Source organism: Orycteropus afer, unplaced genomic scaffold (assembly GCF_000298275.1).
Source record: "Orycteropus afer afer isolate SDZICR_OR568_19922 unplaced genomic scaffold, OryAfe1.0 scaffold00245, whole genome shotgun sequence".
NCBI classification, from domain to species: domain Eukaryota; kingdom Metazoa; phylum Chordata; class Mammalia; order Tubulidentata; family Orycteropodidae; genus Orycteropus; species Orycteropus afer.
In genome coordinates, this window is record NW_006921832.1 from 3,520,879 (window position 1) to 3,542,491 (window position 21,613).

General features: G+C 39.5%; 1 protein-coding gene across 1 annotated transcript in view; it reads left to right on the top strand.

Annotated features, from left to right (window-relative positions):
* The window catches only part of IQCG (IQ motif containing G), a 124,452-nt gene that overhangs the window by 57,599 nt on the left and 45,240 nt on the right, over positions 1-21,613 (top strand). Inside the window, exons 8-9 of the mRNA XM_007949393.2 lie at positions 13,697-13,858; positions 15,048-15,122. Coding sequence (XP_007947584.2) covers positions 13,697-13,858; positions 15,048-15,122 — 237 coding nt within the window. The remainder of the gene's footprint in view (positions 1-13,696; positions 13,859-15,047; positions 15,123-21,613) is intronic.

Below are 21,613 nucleotides of genomic sequence, written 5' to 3' on the forward strand. Positions count from 1 at the left end.
GCATTTAACTGTCAACCTGAAGGCTGGCAGTTCAAACCCACCAGCCACTCCTTGGAAGGAAGGTTGGGTAATCTACTACCATAGCAATACCACCTTGCTTCTCTAGAGAACCAAGCCTAAGACATCAGGAGAAATCACCCAAGACAGTGAGGTGTGTGGAAACTTTATGACAAAAGGAAAGATAAAAAGAAATTGAGATGTTTGACCTGGGAAAGGTAATATTCAAATGGAAATGAAAGCCATGAGTGGTACTGGAGCTTGAAGTCTTGGAAAGTTGGACTTGATTATGTTTATTGCACCTCAGAATGAGATACTCTGTTTAGCTCAGAGTTTATTCACAGACCCAGCCATTCTTAGCCACAGACAGACAGACAGATACAAATGCTACTTTACAATACAGAACTGTTTTTTTCCCCTGTGGTTTTTATCAGTTAATAGACTACATCCCTATTTCCCTTTTTAAATCCAACCAAAGAGACAGCCTGAAGTGTGAAACAAGTTCCAAATTCTCCAGACAGTAGCTTCCACAAAGTTCAGAAACCAGTACTCTCTTCCCTATTTTGTGTTCAATTATGAAAACAGACACTACTATTAAAAAGTCTTTGGCTCACAATGTTGTGGGCAGCCATTAGTGCCTTGTTAACTCTTAATTGGTTGACTGCTTCTTTCCATTACTAAGTCATACCTCTTTGAATTCCAGTAACAAGCCCAAAAGTCCAGCCAGAAGGCAACTTTGGGATTTGGAAGTAAAGTGGTCTGCCATTAAAACCCACAAAAATGCTACTTAAATCTACAAACTTTAACCACAGGGAAAGCTCCAGACAACATCAACAACCAGGGTTATGGTGGTGGATGGGGGTGAAGGTACAACTTTCCTTAGTGAAAATTTTAAAAGGAATTTAAGATAGGAAGATGAATAAATGAAATAACACTTCAATCCACTTGTTAGTGTATGCTTTGATTATGAGTTTTACCATCACTAGCCAAGTGGTGCAATGGTCAAGCACTTGGCTGCTAACCAAAAGGTCAACAGTTCAAACTTACCTGTGGCTTCATGGGAGAAAAGACCTGATGAACTACTTCCATAAAGATTACAGCCTAGGAAACCCTATGGAGCAGTTCTACTCTGTCCTATAGGGATGCTATAAGTTGGAATCAACTCGACAGCACATAACAACAAAAGCCTGTCAATACTTTATATCCTCCTCTATTTTTCCACACTGTCACCATTTGTTGTTGTTGTTATTTGCCGTCGAGTCGGCCCCGACTCATAGCGACCCCTCCTTGGGTTTCTGAGGCAGTATCACTATGGAAGTAGGATTGCCCAACACTGTCACCATGTTGTTGTTGTTGTTGTTATGTGCCGTCGAGTCGGCCCTGACTCATAGCAACCCCTCCTTGAGTTTCCGAGGCAGTATCACTATGGAAGTAGGATTGCCCAACACTGTCACCATGTTGTTGTTGTTGTTGTTATGTGCCGTCGAGTCGGCCCTGACTCATAGCAACCCCTCCTTGAGTTTCCGAGGCAGTATCACTATGGAAGTAGGATTGCCCAACCTTCCTTCAAGGTTGTAAAAAGGGTATGGGGGCAGCATCCTCTGACCTCCTCTAACTTCACAAGGAAGAGAGAGAAACACCACCAGCAGCATCAGCCCAAGGCTGGTTCCTATGAAATGGAGGTGTCAGACATGCTGCCACCATCCAACCTTCTTACCAATTCTCTCTGCTTCTCTGCTGGGTTCAATAATTCATTATAATGGCTGCACAGAACTCACAGACCATACTCATAGTTATGGGGTTTATTAGGGAAGGTTTATTATTACAATTTAGGTTCAGGAATACTTAGGGTACAATTCTTCAATCAAGACAGCTTCCCCTCTGCCATGTTCATAGGCATCCCTTTCTTTGGCCCTTGTCCTCTCAGCCTAGCCTCTGCCCTGCTAGAGCAAGTGTTACAAAGCTCTTTTAGCTCTGCTGATAGATGCACCCTACTCAGCCAGCAAGCCTCCTGCCCAAAAGTACTCAGCTTTCTCACTCCATGGTCTGGCAAGGCCACAACTCTGTCTTGTGCCAGTCTCTTGGTTCTGCTGCCACCATCTTGCTGCCAAGGAAATCCAGCACAGGGATCTTGGATTCAAGGATATGCTCTGCTCCAGGCTGCTCCTTCTTGCTGGTAGTGAGATCCCCCTTTCTGCCTCTGAGAGGGCTTATTTTAAGCCTACTGAAATAACACACTTGACCAATACCCACATTAACGTTCCATTCACCTAATTTGCATAGTCCACCCCCAAGGGCACCATGTACCTTATTTACATTATCATTATTAGCAAGCTGTCTAATCCCCTTAGTGAGGGTCAAGCACCTTACCTTTGCATAGTTCTACCCCCATCATCTGGTGGGAGTCACAAAGACCATGGTGAGAAGAGCCATACCAAGTAATTAACTGCACCACAAGGGTCATAAAAATAGGCTTATGCAGAATAGCAGCAATACAGGAGGGAACTCAGAGTAATCAGTGGCCCATGGCAACAGCATTAAAACCAGATGCCTTTGGCTCAACACAGTGTAATAGTAAACCAATGTCGTTGGACCTTGTAATCAATTATATAATGTAATGCCTTCTGTTTTCCATAGGCAGAAACTCCTGGAATTTTAACTGTACATTTCTGATCTTTATATTGTTACTCTGAAGACTTATTGTTACTCTGAAAGACTTAATATTTATTTTAATAATGAAAACTAGCAAGAACATACTCTTGAGTTTTTGCAAGTATGATTTGTGTGAGTACTAGTTATTGAATACCAACTGTTCAACTATTAAATTCTGTGAGAAACAAAACTACAGTTATTTATGTGGGCTGAGGTTTTCTGGAAAAGGTTTCATGGAATTAAGTGGTATATAAGCTGAACCTTGAAGAAAATCTAAAGGATTATATACATTCCAGTTAATGAAGAAATTAAACCATCACATCTCACTTGAGTCTTCCTAGAGACTCAGATTTATCATTGGCTGCTGGACAATGTAGAAATGGAAGGGAAGGAGAGAGGAGAGAGCTGAAGGAGAAGAAAGGGGGACGGTGTAGAAAGAAGGAAGGAAATAAATGTGATCCAAAGAAACACATTGTTCTGGTTCCCTAGTGCCACTCTTGACAGGAATATGCCACAGATGGGATGGCCTTAACAAACAGAAGTTTATTTTCACAATTTGGAGGCTTTAAGTCCAAGTTAAAAGTGCAAGTTAAAAGTCCAAGTGAAAGCCCCTCGACCTTGGGCTTCAGCTCTGCCTCCTGCTCTCGGCCCACTGGAGCTAGAGGCTTTTCTTTGCTCAGACAGCTGCTGGCTGTTGAGGCTGACAAACCCAAGGTTGACAAGTAAAAAGGCACAGTCTGATGTTACCAAACCACATGGCAGGCCATTAATTTAAGTCCATTGTAAGTCCCAAGGTCGGCAGAGCATGGCAGGCTGCTGAACAACGACACAGCTACAGGCAGGGTCCAAGCGTGCCATAAGCTAGAGACCATTTCCAAAGCTGCTGCTTATATATGAGAAGCAGACCACAGTCCCTAAGGCAGCTACTGAGCTGTTCACAGTAGATTCCACCTTGGAGTTGATTACCAGTCTCATCATGGGGAATACTACATCCAGCTGCCCAGCCACTCAACCAGGCCCAGCCAAGTTGACACACAAACTGAACTACTACACACATCTTTTAAAACTCATTTAATGCACATTTATTGAGCACCTGTTTTGTGCTAGGCACTAGGCAGGATTTTATAAATGAGAAAATAGGCTTAAAAAAGTTAAATAAATTGCCCACAATCCCACAGCTTGCAAGAGGTTATGAAGTACTAAGACATATTATAGGGTGAGCTTGTAGCATATTCTCTGCCAGAGATATGCATCCCTTTTGAATGGTTCTAATACAGATGGAGTAATTGTTACGTAATTCGAATGATTCTAGAAGGTCATGCAAAGAAGTTGGACAACATGTCTTAAAGAATTTCTTTCTGATTAATCTTAGGGGTTTGTGAATCTTTAAACTGCATTTGCTTTTTGTTATGGATGATGTTCTGGTTACCTAGTGCCGCTCTGACGAGAAATATACCACAAATGGGATGGCCTTAACAAACAGGAGTTTATTCTTACAATTTAGAGGCTTTAAATCCAAGTTCAAAGTGCCAGGCTCTAGGAGCTGGGTGAAAGCCCCTCAACCTTGGGGTCCAGCTCTGCCTCCTGCTCCTTGCCCACTGGAGCTAGAGGCGTTTCTTCACTCAGGCAGCTGCTGGCTGCTGAGGCTGAGAAGCCCCAAGGTTGACAAGTAAAAAGGCACAGTCCCAATGTTACCAAACCACACGGCAGGCCATTAACTGAAGTCCATTGTAAGTCCCAAGGTCAGCAGAGCATAGCAGGCTGTTGAGCAATGACACGGCTACATGCAGGGTCCAAGAGTGCCATAGGCTAGAGACCATTCCCAAGGCTTCTGCTTAAATACAGGAAGTAGACCACATTCCCTAAGGCAGCTACTCAGCTGCTCCCAGTAGATTCCACCATGGAGTTGATTACCAGTCTCATCATGGGGAATACTACATCCAACTGCCCAGCCACTCAACGAGGCCTAGCCAAGTTGACATACAAACATAACCATCACAGATGATACTGACCAATTTCTTTTTTGCTTCTTCTTCCAATATTTACAGCTCATTCCATCCAGCTTAGATGGTAAGATTAAAGTTGGTTTATATTTACAGAGACAAAGTTTTCTAATTACAGCCATGTATTTTTGTTTTAGTTATTTGTTTGCTTATTAGGCTGTCAGCTAACTTGAATCACCTCTTTGTGAGATTATACTGATTCTTTTCAAACCATCCAATATTACCTCCCTGACTAAAACCCTTCTTAGGCTTCCTGTGGCATTTGGAATAAAATCCACAGTCCCTAATAGGACCTCTGAGGTCTTGCCTGGTTTCTTCTCATCTACCTCTCCAACCTCCAATGGCATCACTAGGAGGGTACAGACCATACTGGTAATACTGTCAGAGGGAGTGACACCAAAATAACTGTCTATAAAATTTTTGTACTGTATGTCAGCAGAAGTTTATTATTTTTGTATAAAAATATCCCTGTTGTTTTGTTAGGTGCCACTGAGTCAGTTCCAACTCATAGTTCTATATAATAGAACAAAATACTGCAGTCTTGCTCCATTCTCACAGTTTTTGCTATTTTTGAGCCTATCGTTGCAGCCACTGTGTCAATCCATTTTGTTGAGGGTCTTCCCCTTTTACACTGATGCTGTACTTTACCTTCTCCAGAGACTGGTCCCTCCCGATAACATGTATGTGAGACAAGGTCTTGCCATGTATGTGATAACATGTATGTGAGACAAGGTACAGCATTCTTGCTGTAATTCTTCCAAGACAGATTTGTTCATTCTTCTGGCAATCCATAGTGTATTCAGTATTCTTTGTCAACACTGTAGTTCAAAGTCATCAATTCTTCTTTGATCTTCCTTATTCGTTGTCCAGCTTTCACATGCATATGAGGCAATTGAAAATAGTTTGCTTGGGTCAGGCACAACTCAGTCCTCAAAGTGATAGCTTGGCTTTTGAACACTTTAAAGGGATCTTTTGCAGTAGATTTCCCAGTGCAATACACATCATTTGATTTCTTGACTGCTGCTTCCATGGGCATTGATTGTGTATCCAAGTAAAATGAAATCTTTGACAACTTCAATGTTTTCTCCATTTATCATGATGTTGTTTATTGGTCCATTTGTGAGGATTTTTGCTGGTGCAAGACTGGGCAGTATTTTGTCCTGTAGTACACAGGGTCATTATGAGTCACAGCCAACTCGACAGCACGTAGCAACAACAATATGGTGTAATCCAAGTTTCAGAGTCTCTTCTGATATCCATTTTGGTCTTTTCTTCCTTTCCTGTCTTTTTAATGACCTTTTACTTTCTTCATGTATGATGTTCCTGATGTCATCCCACAATTCATTTGGTTTTTGGTCACTGGTGTTCAATTTGTCAAATCTGTGCTTCATTTGGTCTCTAAATTCAGGTGGCATATAATATATTGACTCTCATGGATTTATTTTAATTTTCTTTAGCTTCAGTTTGCACTTGCATATAAGCAGTTTATTTTCTTTTCCACAGTCAGCTCCTGGCCTTGTTTTGACTGATGATATTGAGCTTCTCCATTGTCTCCTTCCACAGATGTAGTTGATCTGATTTCTGTATATTCCATCTGGTAAGGTTCAAGTGTATAGCCACTGTTTATGTTGTGGAAAAAAGGTAGTTGCAATGAATAAGTGTTGGTCTTATAAAATTCTATCATGCAATCTCTGGTGTCATTTCTATCACCAAGGTCATAGTTTTCAACCACTGATGATTCTACTTGTTTCCAATCTCCATCTTGATTGCATGTCTGGTCAATTTCAGACTACAAAAGTTGGTAAAAATCTTCAATTTCTTCATCTTTGGCTTTTGTAGTTGGTGTGTAAATTTGAGTAATAGTAGCACTAATTGGTCTTCCTTGTAGATGTATGGATATTATCCTATCACTGACAGCATTGTACTTCAGGATAGATCTTGAGATGTTCTTTTTTGATGATGAATGCAATGCCATTCCTCTTTAATTTGTCATTCCTGGCATAGTAGATCATATGATTTATTCAAAATGGCCGATACCAGTCCATTTCAGCTGACTAATGCTTAGGATATCAATCTTTATCTGTTCCATTTCATTTTTTACAACTTCCAATTTTCCTAGATTCATACTTTGTCCATTCCATGTTTCAGTTATTAATGAAAGTTTTCAGCTGTTTCTTCCCATTTTGAGTTTTGCCCCATCAGCAAAATGAAGGTACTGAAAGCTATATTCTATCCACGTCACTAAAGTCAACTCTGGTTTGAGGAGGCAGCTCTTCCCCAGTTGTATTTTGAATGCCTTCCAATCTGAGGGGCTCATCTTCCAGCACTATATCAGACAGTGTTTCATGGTTATTAATAAAGTTTTCCAGTAATATATCAGACAGTGTTCCACAGCTATTCATAAGTTTTCAGCAGCTAGTTTGAAGTGCTCTTGAATGTAGAGTAGCTAACGTGAATGGAAGAAATGCTGACATAAAAGAATTGAAGATTTCAAAGGATAGCTTGAGAAGACAAAGTAAAGTATTATAATGAAATATTCAAAGACCTGGCATTAAAAAACCAAAAGGGAAAAACACACTCGGCATTTCTCAATCTGAAAGAACTGAGGAAAAATTCAGATCTTAAGTTGCAATACTAAAGGATTCTATGGGCAAAATCTTGAATGATGCAGGAAGTATCAAAAGAAGATGAAAGGAATACACAGAGTAACTATATCAAAAAGAATTGGTTGATGTCCAGCTGTTTCAGAAGGTAGCATATGATCAAGAACCAATGGTATTGAAGAAAGAAGTTGAGGTTGCACTGAAGGAATTGGTGAAAAACAACCTTCAGGAATCAACAGAATACCTATTGAGCTGTTTCAATAGATGAATGCAGAAATGGAGGCACTTACTCCTTTATGCCAAGAAATTTGGAAGACAGCTACCTGGCCAACTGACTGGAATAGAACCATATTTGTGCCCATTTCATCAAGAAAGGTGATCCAACAGAATGTGGAAGTTATCAAACAATAATGTCACACGCAAACAAAATATTGCTGAAGATAATTAAAAAATGATTATAGCAATATATTGACAGGGAACTTCCAGAAATGCAAGCTGGATTCAGAAGAGGATGTGGAATGAGGGATAGCATTGCTGATGTCAGAAGGATCTTAGTTGAAAGTGAAGAATACTAGAAAGATGTCTACCTGTGTTTCATTGACTGTAAAGGCATTTGGCTGTCAGGATCATAACAAATTATGGATAACATTGAGAAAAATGGATATTCCAGGACAAGTTAATTGTGCTCATGAGGAACCTGTACATATATCATGAGGCTGTTGTTTGAACAGAACAAGGGGATTGTTTTGATTCTCTAGTGCTGCTATAACAGACATAATCATACTAAATGGCTTTAACAAACAGGGATTTGTTCTCTTACAGTTTAGGAAGCTAGAATTCTGAGTTCAAGCTGCCAATTCTAGGGGCTGGGTGAAGGCCCCTCGACCTTGGGCTTCAGCTCTGCCTCTAGTTCCTGGCCTGCTGGAGCTGGAGGCTTCTTTCTGACTCATGCAGCTACTGGCTGCTGTGGCTGACAAATGACAGGTAAAATGGCATAGTCGCAAAATTATCAGACAACATGGAAGGTCATTAGTTCAAGTCCAGGAACAATCCCAAGATCGGCAGATAATATGTCAGGACACTGAGGTGAAGACTCAGCCAAATGCAGGATCCAAATGTACCAAAAGCTTGAGACTTTTCTCAAAGCTTCTGCTTATATACTAGAAGCAGGCCACACCCCAAAGGCAGCTCTTAGCAGCTCAAAGAAAATTCCACCATGGAGTGCATAACTAATCTCATCATGGGCAATAACTACAGCCACTCAAAATCATGGCCCAGCCAAGTGACACACAACTTTAATAACTACAGAGATACTGCATGGTTTAAAATCAAGAAGGGTGTGTGTCAGCATTGTATCCTTTCACTACACTCATTTAATTTGAATATTGAGCAAATAATCCAAGAAGCTGGACTATATGAAAAAGAATGCAGTATCAGGATTAGGGGAAGACTCATAAACAACCTGTGATAATACAGATGACACAACCTTGCTTGCTGAAAGTGAAGATGATTTGAAGCACTTACTGATGAAGATCAAAGACTACAGTCTTCAATATGGATTACACCTCAACATAAAGAAAAAGAAGATCTTCACAACTGGCCCAATAAGCAACATCATGATAAAAGGAGAAAAGATTGAAGTTGTCAGGGATTTCATTTTACTTGGATCCACAAAGACCCTCAATGACATGGATGGACACAGTGACTGCAATGATGGGCTCAGAAATAGCAAGGATTGTGAGGATGGTGCAGGACCAGGCAGTGTTTTGTTATGTTATATGTAGGGTTGCTGTGAGTTGGAGCTGACTTGATGGCACTTAACAACAACAACATGGTGTAATCCATAGTGAAGGCTGCAGTCTTTGATCTTCATCAGTAAGTGCTTCAATCTTTTATACTTTCAGCAAGCAAAATTGTGTCATTTGCATATCTCAGGTTGTTAATGATGATCTTGATGCTGTGTCCTTCATATAGTCCATCTTGTCAGATTATTTGCTCAGCATAAGGAGTGAATAAGTATGGTGAAAGGATACCACCCTGACTGTCTCTTGGTCTATGTACAGGTTCCACATGAACACAATTAAGGTTCTGAAATTCCCATTCTTTGCCGCGTTATCCATAATTTGTTAAGATCCACACAGTCAAATGCCTTTGTGTAGTCAATAAAACACAGATAAACATATTTCTGGTATTCATTCTCTGCTTTCAGCCCAGATCCATCTGACATCAGTAATGATGTCTCACATTGCACATTCTGTTCTGATTCTGGATTAAATTTCTGTTCTCTGTTGATGTACTGCTGCAACTGTGTTTGGAATGATCTTCAGCAAAAATTTACTTGTGTGTGATATTAATGATATTGTTCAAGGATTTCTTCATTCTGTTGGATCACCTTTCTTTGGAATGGGCATAAATATGGATCTCTTCCAGTTGTTTGGCCAAGTAGTTGTCTTCCATACTTCTTGGCATAGATGATTGAGTGCCTCTACCATTGCCTCCGTTTGTTGAAACATCTTGTGGCTATTTCATCTGGAGTCTTGCCTTCACTGCAGCTTGGACTTCTTCCCTCAATACCATAGGTGCTTGATCATATGCTACCTCCTGAAGTGTTTGAACGTCAACCGATTCTTTTTAGTACCGTGATTCTTTGTATTCCTTCCATTTTCTTTTAAGATTTCCTGCATTGTTTAATATTTTACCCGTGGAATCCTTCAGTTTTGAAACTCAAGGCTTGAATTTTTTTCTTCAGTTCTTTCAGCTTGAGAAATGCTGAGTATGTTCTTTATGTTCGGTTTTCTAACTCCAGGTCTTTGCACATTTCATTATAATACTTTACTTTGTCCTCTTGAACTGTCCTTTAAAATCTTCATCTCTTTTACTTCATCATTTCTTCATTCGCTTTAACCACTCTACATTTAAGAACAAGTTTCAGAGTCTCTTCTGACATCCATTTTGGTATTCTCTTCATTTCCTGTCTTTTTAATGATATTTTGCTTTCTTCATGTATAATATCCTCAATGTCATCCCACAGCTTTTCTGTTTTTCAGTCATTAGTGTTCAGTGCATCAAATGCATTCTTGAGTTGGTCTATAATTTCAGGTTAGATATACTGGAGGTTGCCCTTTGGCTCTTGTGGACTTGTTTTAATTTTCTTCAGCTTCAGCTTGAACTTGCATATAAGCAATTGATGGTCTGTTCTGCAGTCATACCCTGGCCTTATTCTGACGAATGATACTTAGCTTCTCTATTGTTTCTTTCCTCAGATGTAGCTGATTTTGATTCCAGTGTATTCTATCTGGTGAGGTCCACATGTATAGTTACTGTTTATGTTGTTGAAAAAAAGATATTTCCAGTGAATAAGCTTTGATCTTGCAAAATTTTATCATGCAATCTCCAGCATCATTTCTATCACCAAAGCCATATTTTCCAACTTCTGTGTTTCCAACTTTCAGATTCCAATCACCAGTAATTATCAGTGCATCTTGAGTGCATGTTTGATCTATTCAGACTTCAGAAGCTGGTGAAAATCTTCAATTTTTTCATCTTTGGCATTCATGATTGGTGCACAAATTTGAATAATAGTCACTTTAACTGGTCTTTCTTGTAGGCATATGGATATTGTCCTGTAATTGACAGTGCTGTACTTCAGGATAGAACTTGAAATGTTCTTTTTGACAATGAATATGAATGATCCTGTTCCTCTTCAACTTATCATTCCCAGCATTGTAGACCATATGATTGTGCAATTCAGAATGGCCATTACCAGTCCATTTCAGCTCACTAATATTTAGGATATCTATCTTCAAACATTCCATTTCATTTTTGTTGACTTCCAATTTTCCTACATTCATAGTTCGAGGATTCCACATTTCAATCATTAATGGATGTTTGCAGCTGTTTCTGCTTATTTTGAGTCATGCCACATCAGCAAATAAAGGGCTGAAAGCTTTACTCTAGCCACCTCATTAAGGTTGGCTCTACTGTAAAGATGTGGCTAGAGTAAAGCTTTCAGCCCTTCATTTGCTGATGCAACTCTTCCAATTATAACAACAAAAACATTTCTCTTAAGCCCAGTTTACATCTACCAATATACCTACAAGCTAAAACTGTATGCTAATTTTCTTTTTGAGCCTTTTATTTCACTCTGGTCTGAGCTGTCATTATTACGCAATTACAATGATTGTAAATTGAATGCTTTGAGTCATGTGGTTTCTTCTATATGTGCTACAAGCACACACTGTTGTTTTCATTGCTATTGGTGTTTTTGCTGATTTTGTCAAATTTTCTAATGTTTTATTGTGAACCTGTATCAATAACATTTTTGAGAATGAAGTTGTAATTGTAGAAAATGGAAAAAAATCAAGAAAGGCTTCTGCTCAGTTACTAGTAATGTTGTAACTAATAATATTGTAATTCAATGCAGAAAGAATTTACAATACAATTTGTTTATATTCATATAATCTAAGAAATATTACATTTCAGCAATTTATAACTATATTTATCTCATATTATTCTATCATTAAAATTGATAATAAACATTAATAAGGATTCTGTATGGTCTGATACAGGAGGAAGTCCCTGGGGAAAGTGACGGCATGAGTTACCGTACTGGGTGACAACATCTCTAGCAATGCCACAACCTCGTCTTGTCCACTCTTCACACTCACTAGGCTAGTGCCTCCACAGTTTTTGTTCAATTCTCAGAATGTTTCTAGGTCATTGCTGCCTCATGAATTCAGCACACCCTTTTCCCTTTTCTTGGAATTCCCTTTGACCTCACTCTTCACATGACTGACTTACCCTTCAGGTCTCAGTTTAAACATCCCTTTCTCAGAGTATCCTAAGGATCTCTGGCAGTGCAGTGGTTAAGCACTCCGATGCTAACCATAAAAGTCAGGAGTTGGAGCCCACCAACCACTCAGTGGGAGGACGATGTGGCATGTGCTTAAGTAAAGATTATAGCCTTGAAAACCCTTGGAGCCAGTCCTGCTTTGTCCCACAGGGTGGAACTATGAATTGTAGTCAACTTGAAGGCAATGGATTTGGTTTTTTGGGTTTCTCAGAGTATTCATTCAAACTAACACAAGTCTCCCTTGTTATTTCCTCCCAAACCCATATTGTTTTTTAACAATATGATAAATGTTCAAACTGTTAAATGGCTGGAGTGAAGTCTCATAGGATGTAAGAAATACTATAAATATTTAATTTTGTGTGTGGTCCTTCTTTTTTTCCCCTATTACTTATTTTATCATTACTGCTATCCAGAACAGAGTGTGTCCTATTCAGCCATCCTCTGAACATAATTCTTAATAAGTACTATGCTTAGTAGTAAAATATGTCTAAGGAAATTTAAAAATTCCAATTTTTTCTTGATGTCTACCTCATTTTTAAATGTGAAATTCTTTCCAAAATTTATTTTTTGGTATGTTGACTTTGAAAGTGGCATCAGTATATTCGTAGTCTACCTGTTTGGGTAATCCTCATTCCCTGTGCTTATCCTTCCCTTCTCTCGCAACTAGGAAGAGGGTTGGGAATGGTCATCATAGTGTGAGGAAATATTAGTATGGGAAAACCTCAATAGAGTTTCCCTAATTCCAGAAAAAGAAAAAAGTTTTACATATCGTTGTTTCCTTTTAACCACAGTTCTTCCAGTAGACTGTAAGCTCCCTGAGGTTGGGGACCATGTCTCTTTCTATTTTCACTGTTTACCTAATGCCTAGCTCAATGCCTGGTAGTGAATAAATATTTCTCTAATGAATATTGAGACTTTAAAGTTGTAGAGCACTTTGTACCTTTCAAAGAGTTTTTATACATATTCTCTGTCCTTATAATCATTCTCTGAGATGTTTCAGGCAAAGTAGATATTCATATTTCTGTTTTATAGAGGAAAAGACTTGGGAAGGTTAAGTGGCTCGGCCAAATCATACAGCTGGTGGGGTTTGAGTTGGAAGTCTGGGTGGATGCAGAGAACTCAAACTTTGTGCCTAGGAAAAGAATCTCACAGTCCTGTTCCTTAGAACTACTATATTATCTTTCATTTTAATTTATACCACCCATAATCATTGGCTAAATTTTCTGTAGTGTGATGATGTGCTACGTTTTCAGAGGGCAGAAAAAGAGATCCTGTTCCTTGTTGATTTTGAAATACAATAAGTGAGTTTAAGCCCACTGCCTGAATTGAAAGGCGGTGGGGGGTGGGGCGGGGAACCACTGCCACTGAGTCAGTTCTGACTCACAGTTACCCCCTTTGTGTTTCCAGGGCTATAAGTCTTTATAGAAGTAGATTGCCTCACGTTCTTCCCACGCAGAGGCTAGTAGGTTTGAATCACTGACCTTCTGGTTAGCAGCCAAGTGGCTTACCTACTATGCCACCAGAGCTCCTTGAACTGAAAGAAGACAGAGTGTATTTCTAAATTTAGAAATCTGGTCTTTCCTCCACAGAATCGGAATGAATATATTGCTCACCTCAAGGACCAGTTGCAAGAGATGAAGGCAAAAACCAACATGGAGAGTCACTATATGAAGAAAAACACTGAGCTGCAGATTGCTCAGACCCTTAAAAAATGCAACAAAGCAGAAGAACTTCTGCTGGATGAGATTGAGGTAATTATTGCTATGTTAGGAAAGAACTAGGTAGGTGGGACTTGAACTGTCACTCCTGAGATTGGCTCAGCTAATGAGGGACGAGGAAGAGGGAGATTTTCCTATCTTTGTTCTCACTCTCCCTGAGCTCCAATACTTGTGATTAAAAATAAGACCGACTGAGGACTTGCATATGTGGCAGCAGAGATTCTGATGAGTTAGCAGTAGCCTCCATCTTCTGCTTCTCTTGTAATGACTTTGGAAATTGGTTGTACTTTCTCTCCTTTGTCACTTTATCCTTATTTTGTAAAACCACTAGACATTCCTCCTGGTAATTATAGGGAGAGAGCAAAACAAGACAATTGGTAACTTCAGGTTTTCACTGTTCCTTGCTCACCCAACTAGTACTTTTTATTCCTCCAGTTAGAAACATAAACTTTAGAGGCCTGTTTTGCTTAGAGGGCATTTGAGTTCATATTGATGGTGCTGAAATGATGTGGGGAAGGATACCAAGGATGGTTGTACAACTTGAAGAATGTAATCAGTGTCACTCAATTGTACTTGTAGGAATTGTTGAAATGGCGTGTTTTGTTATGCATATTTCGACCACAATTTGAAAAAAAAAATTGTAGAGGACTGAATTTCAATCAAATTTAAAATTATACAGATGAGAAGTCACAATGAAAACCATAAGGAGAAGGAAACATTAGAGGAGGTAGGCTAAATGTCTAAAAGAATATCAGGCAGATGAGGATGGTCAAGAGTAAACATCATTAGAAAGTGTGTCACCTTTGTGCAGGAGGACTCCTTTCTCAGAGACTTCTGCTTATTTGAAAACTTATTCCCCAGGTATGGCTTCAGACCATGATGACAATTTTTTTTTCCTTGCACTCTGGAGTTTTCCTTTTCTAGGCCTAAGAACCTTGTCCTCTTGAAGCTTGTTTCTTTCCTTAAATTGACATCACTTTCCAGGGAACAGGGGACTTGCTTGTATCCAGCACAGTGCCACACACATGGCTCAGCAATGTTGGTTAACACGAATTGATCTGAAGCGAACTGACCCGGAGCTCTGGAGCAATAGTGTGGAAATTTCTGGGAGCCCAGCTGGCGAAACCTGTGCAGTGTCACAGCTATACCTTTTTATCTTGAGGACTTCTGATCCTCAACCCAGCCAGGAAGAACTCTTGATATTTGTTTGTTATTCTTACAGAAGATAAGGATGAAAACAGAAGAAGAGAACCGGATTCATACTGAGATTGAAACATTCCTTAAAAAGGAGCAACAGGTAGGTCACCAAAACTTATCTCCTAACTTATAAAATACCACCCCCTCAAAAAAAATTTTTTTTAAAGAAAGAAAAATAAACTACACACCTACCAGCCTAAAGCATGAACTGTAGCCCATGTTTTCTTTGAAATTTATCCATCTGAATAAGTATTTTATATAGCTGTAATTTGAATGCAGGTAAAATTCTATGTTTTGCCTTTAAAAGTTAACATTCTATCAGAAATGGTTGCTTCATGTTCTGGTTACCTAGTGCTGCTCTGACAAAAAATATACCACAAATGGGATGGCTTAAACAAACAGGAGTTTATTCTCTTACAATTTGGAGGCTTTAAGGCCAAGTTCAAAGTGCCTGGCTCTAGGGGCTGGGTGAAAGCCCCTCAACCTTGGGGTCCAGCTCTGGCTCCTGCTCCCGGCCCACTGGAGCTAGAGGCGTTTCTTCACTCAGACAGCTGCTGGCTGCTGAGGCTGTGAAGCCCAAGGTTGACAAGTAAAAAGGCATAGTCCTGATGTTACCAAACCACATGGAAGGCCATTAATTTAGGTCCATCGTAAGTCCCAAGATCGACGGAGCATAGCAGGCTGCTGAACAGTGACACGGCTACATGCAGGGTCCAAGCATGCCATAGGCTAGAGACCATTCCCAAAGCTGCTGCTTATATGTGGGAAACAGACCACATACCTAAAGGCAGCTACTCAGCTGCTCACAGTAGATTCCACCATGGAGTTGATTGCCAGTCTGATCATGGGGAATACTACATCCATCTGCCCAACCATTCAACCAGGCCCAGCCAAGTTGACACACAAACTGAACTACCACACTTCATAATCATGATTTTAAAATAAAAATTACTGCTTTTTATACTAAAACCAATATATTCTCAGCTGAGGGAAGTTTTTGTTTTTTGTTTTTTTTTTAAATCCCCCTATTGCTTCATCACTCATGTTATCACAATCTCTTCATTAAATAATCTGAAATAGTTGTATAATATTCCATTGACTGGTTATGGAATATTTTTATGTGATATTCCTTTTCTCTGAATATTTTGATCGTTTCCAGAGTTTCATTATTATAAATAATGCCATAATGGAAGCTTTGTCCAAATAACTGTTTTCCTTCATTGCAGTCATTTACTAAGAATAAATCTCAAGCATGAGATTAGTATGTCAGAGAGACTGGTATTTTGTGACTCTTGAGAAATGTTGCTAATAGTTTCTAATGTACCCTGCCATCAGCAATGTGTTCAGGCAGTAATTTCACTGTATCCTTACCAGCTCTGGTCATTTAAAATATTTTTTTTAATTCTGCTAATTTAATAAGCTGTTTTATTTTACATTTCTTTGCTTACTAATAGAAGTGAACATTTTCCCATAAATGTATTTATGTCCTCTTGTATGAGTTACATGTGACTGAAATGGTTTTAATTAACATTTTTAATACTAATAACAAACCAAACTGGATCTGTCATATATCTAAGATTAGAAATATGTCTAAGTCCAGCTAGAGAGCTTTTCCAAATAATCCTGTTGGATGAATAAGGAGAAATTTTCTAGCTTACTTATAATACAGACTGCCTTTAGGAATGTTGTTGTTGTTATGTGCTGTCGAGTCGGACCCGACTCATAGCGACCCCTCCTTGAGTTTCCGAGGCAGTATCACTACAGAAGTAGATTGCCCCATCTTCCTTCTGAGGAGTGGCTGGTGGATTTGCACTGCCAGCCTTCTGGTTAGCAGTCAAGTGCCTGAGCCACTATGCTACCAGAGCTCCCGCCTTTAGGAGTAGTGAATAAAAATTTCTAGTAAACAATTTCAAATTTGTGGGGAGGATTTCTAGATGCTATTTTACAAGGCTTTACTGAAAAAAATAATCTGGTAGGATATTAGAATCAGTGACCTGCTCCCCTGCACTGTAGGAATTGTGTGTCATGCCATCTGTTTCAGATGTTCGATGTATAGCAGGTAATCAGTAACAATCAGATGAGTTGGTCAATAAAACAAGTGATAAATAGATGATGGATGGAGAAGAGTTTGTTGTCATGGTCTTAAGTCACAACTGTCCTTGAGTAAGCTTTCAAATAAGCTGAGGTCTCTGAGAAAGGTGTTTTCTCGCACTCAGGTGACAAACTCTTTACTCATTGCATTCGAGCCAGTCCAACTCATAGCGACTGCTCCTTGGGTTTCCCAGGTGGTATCACTACGGAAGTAGATTGCTCAACCTTCCTTCCAAGGAGTGACTGGTGGGTTTGAACCGCCAGCCTTTTGGTTAGCAGTCAAATCCCTTAGGCACTATACCACCACAGCTCCTTTTTTGTTTTGTTTTTGTTTTTGGTCAGCCCAATTATACAAGCAATACATAAATACTTTTTTAATGAAAAATTTCAACAGTATAGAAATATATTTGTTGTTGTTGTTGTTATTTGCCATCGAGTCGGCCCCGACTCATAGCGACCCCTCCTTGGGTTTCTGATATATATATATATATAAAATGTGAAAGTCTCCTTAACTACCTCCCTTTCCAAAGGTAAATATTTTTTAACAGTTTTATGAGTTTTCTTCCACATCTTTTTATTTTCGGTTACATACATGTATATATATACCTAAAGGAGCCCTGATGGTGCAAAATGGCAAATGGTTAGGCGCATGGCTAACTTACCCAGCAGCTGCATGGGAGAAAGACCTGGTGATCTGCTGCCATAACGATTGCAGCTTAGAAAACCCTGTGGGGCAGTTCCACTCTGTCACATGGGAACACTGTAATAGCCCCTAACTAACAACAACATATGTACTTAAAAACATACATATTTATATTATTTATTTGTTTTTACATAAATGGGATCATATGATAATATTATTGCAGACTCTCTTTTGTTTTTTAATTTACTTTTTTTTTTTTTAAGGTTGTCTACATCTGTGCAATGGTTGTATAATATTTCATAGTGGGAATATACCAAAAATGTAGTTAACCATTCTATCAGTGTACATTTAGGTTTTTTCCAAATTTTTGCCATTATAACAATTCAGTAGTAAACATTCTTGGACATGTCTTTAAGTGTATGGTGTATTAAGGCTGTTCATTTTTGTACATTGATCTAGATTCATATGTACTCTCATATGAGTTCTAATGGTTTGTCAGTTGATTTATTTAGATTTTCTAGATAGAAAATCATACTGACTACAAAAATAACGATTTTATATTTTCATTTCCATTATTTATATGTCTGTTTTCATTTCTTGGCTTATTGAGTAGCTACAACATCAATTCAATGTAATACTGAATAGTAGTAGTGATAATGGGGCCTCCTTTTCTTATTCATGTTTTTAATGATGTTCCAGTCAGGATTGCATTTGCATTCATAGTCTTGCTAAATTTTTAATGTACAAGTTAGGTCATTCATTGGGAAAGAATGGGGCCCTGAAACTTGAAATGAGAACATGGTTGGACTCAGGTGAAACTACAGTCTTGAGCCCCAAGTCACTCTGAGCCTCCTGAGGCTCATGGAAGTAGCTTGCCCACCTTTATCTGAGGAAACTGGTTGTCTTTTGCCTCAAAATCCTGTTATCACTTCATCTGGCAGATGTCTTGAAAAGGGATGTTCATTCTTAGGACCCAGTACAACCACTCCCATTGCTACTGGGCCCATAATTAGGGTCAAATCTCTGCATTTTCCAGGAGGACTGTGTTGTTAGGTGCCATCGAGTCAGCTGCGATTCATAGTGACCCTATGTACAAAAGCCTGGTCATGCCCCATCCTCACAATCCTTGCTGTACTTGAGCCCATCATTGCAGCCACTGTGTCAATCCATCTTATTGAGGGTCTTCCCCGTTTTTGTTGACCCTCTACTTTACCAAGCATAATATTCTTCTCTAGGAAATGGTCCTTTCTGAAAACATGACTAAAGTAGGTGAGACGAAGTTTGGTCATTCTCACTTCTAAGGAGCATTCTGGCTGCACCTCTTCCAGGACAGATCTTTTGGCAATTTGTTATTTTGGCAGCCCATGATATTTTCCATATTCTTTGCTAGCAGCACAATTCAAAGGCCAGTCAGTTCTTCTTAGGTCTTCGTTATTCATTGTCCAGCTTTCACATGCATATAAGGCACACAATTAATAGCTTATGCACAAAAAAAATGCAAGATGTTGTTAATATATATTGGCAGAAACCAGGGAAATGCATGGGAATGGATTCTAAGTGTTAGGCTATTGAAGGTGGACTATAACACTGGATTGGGTAGAATTTATTGACATGGATGCACTTACTAGGAATTCTGGTCTTAAATATGTTAGCCTATGCAGCTGGATGTGACTCTAATAGTTTATTTTGTTGGTTAACTGAAACATGAACTCAACAGTAGCCTAAGTTTAATGAAGTGGAGATGCCAGAGCTTCCCTAATGTGATGTGGAAGAGCGAATCCAGAGATTTAGGGGGATAGGAATGTTGGAGTGGATTTATAATTGGCAACTTGCATATCTATCACCGGTGCTCTTGTTAGTAGACTCCATGAGGCGGTCCACAAAACACTCCTTTTACTAAGACTTTAAGAAATATGTTAATGAAGGAAGCACTCACATCCTTCAAAATCTCTGTAATTGGTCTTCTTTGTAGGCCATATATGACCATGGGGGATATTGTCACTGAGTTGAGCTCTGTGATTTCAGTGGGGATGATGGGATCCTGGAGTGCCGGGGCCAAGCACTTAACTACCAAAGTCAAGGTGGACACATTTACCATAAAGGTCAGCAGCAATGTACTGTTAACCAGAATTCCTTGCCCCACATAGATCTTTGCCAGTATATATGTACCTTGTTGTTAAGTGCCATTGAGTCAGTTCTGAATCATAACAACCCTGTGCACAACAGAACAAAACACTGCCCAGTTCTGTTCCATCCTTACAGTCCTTGCTATGTTTGAGGCCACTGTTGTACCCACTGTGTCAATCCATCTAATTAAGGGTCTTCCTCTTCACTGACCTTCTACTTTACCGATCATGATACCCTTCTCCAGGGATTGGTCCCTCCTGATAACATGTCCAAAGGGTATGAGATAAGTCTCACCATCCTCACTTCTAAGGAGCATTCTGGCTGTACTTCTTCCAAGACAGATTTGTTCATTTTTCTGGCAGTCCATGGTATATTCACTATTCTTAGCCAACAACATAATTCAAATGCATCAATTCTTCTTTGGTCTTCTTTATTCATTGCTCATTGTATATAAGGCAATTGAAATACCATGGGTTGGGTCAGGCACACCTTAATTCTCAAAGTGACATATTTTCTTTTTCAAATCACCTAAATACTTAAATCATGGTATCTCTAGAAATAAAATAGAGGGGCAGTCAGCCCATTAAAGCATTGCTTGATCCATATAACAGAAAAAAGTTAGATCTGGTATCCAGAAAACTAATTTTTGTCACCACAGTGAAGAATCATGGTCTCTCACCTAGTTTCTAGAGTTAAGTCAATTCATAACCCAGCATCCCTTGTTTGAAAGGTGGTTCCCCTGAGGATGGACCTTGAAGCATTACTGCAAGTGCATACTGCAAAAATTCCTCTAAGCATTACCCAAAGGAACATGTGGGCATTTATTAGTGTCTGTGCACTGGGGAAAATAAAATGCCCAGACTTTTTGGGGATTATGAAACACTGGCTCTAAATAGATACTAATTCCTGGAAACACAAAATACCACTGTGGCTGTCTAATCAAAATGGGGATTATAGTGCTCAGGTGATAGACACTCTTAACTGAAGTTTTACTTTCTGTGGGCCCTTTTTTTTTTTTTTACCCTGTGGTTATTTCTCCAGTTCCTGAGTGTATAGTTGGAATCGGTATACTTAACAATTGACAGAATTTCCAGATCGGCTCCCTGACTCGTGGGGTAAGAAATTTTATGGCAGTTAGGGCTAAGTTGAAGCCTCTGCAATTTCCCCTCTCTACCAAGATAGTAAACCCGAAGCAGTACTGCACCTCTGGAAGAACTTCAGAGATTAGTGCCATCATCAAGGATTTGAAAGAACCAGAAGTGGTAATTCTTATCACATCTCAGTGTGTTATGGATTGAATTGTGTCCTCCTGCGGTGTAGTAAATTACTTAGTGTGGCTTTTCTACCCATAAGTCTTTGTAAACTCCAAGGTGGGAATTGCTATTAGCAACTGAGGAGATCCTGACTTTAAAGTCCGCCCACCTGGGTTATTTCTGTTGGGTGTGGCACAATACAATGTTCTGGGAGGTCCCCACTCTCTCACGTGCTTAGAGTTCTGATGCTGTGATTGGCTAGTTTGACCACCCTTCCGGGCTCAAAAGGAGTCCTCCTGGAAGCAGAACTCTCTCTGACTGCTGGTTGAGGAAGACGTGCTGCCCAAAGAGACACGCATCCCTGAAAGAGACACGTGCTGCTGGGAAAGAGACGCAAGAGACACGCATTGCTGAGTGAGACACCGAGGGACCAGCACTGCTGGGAAGAGACTGTGAGAGACTGTTGGCTGAGGGACG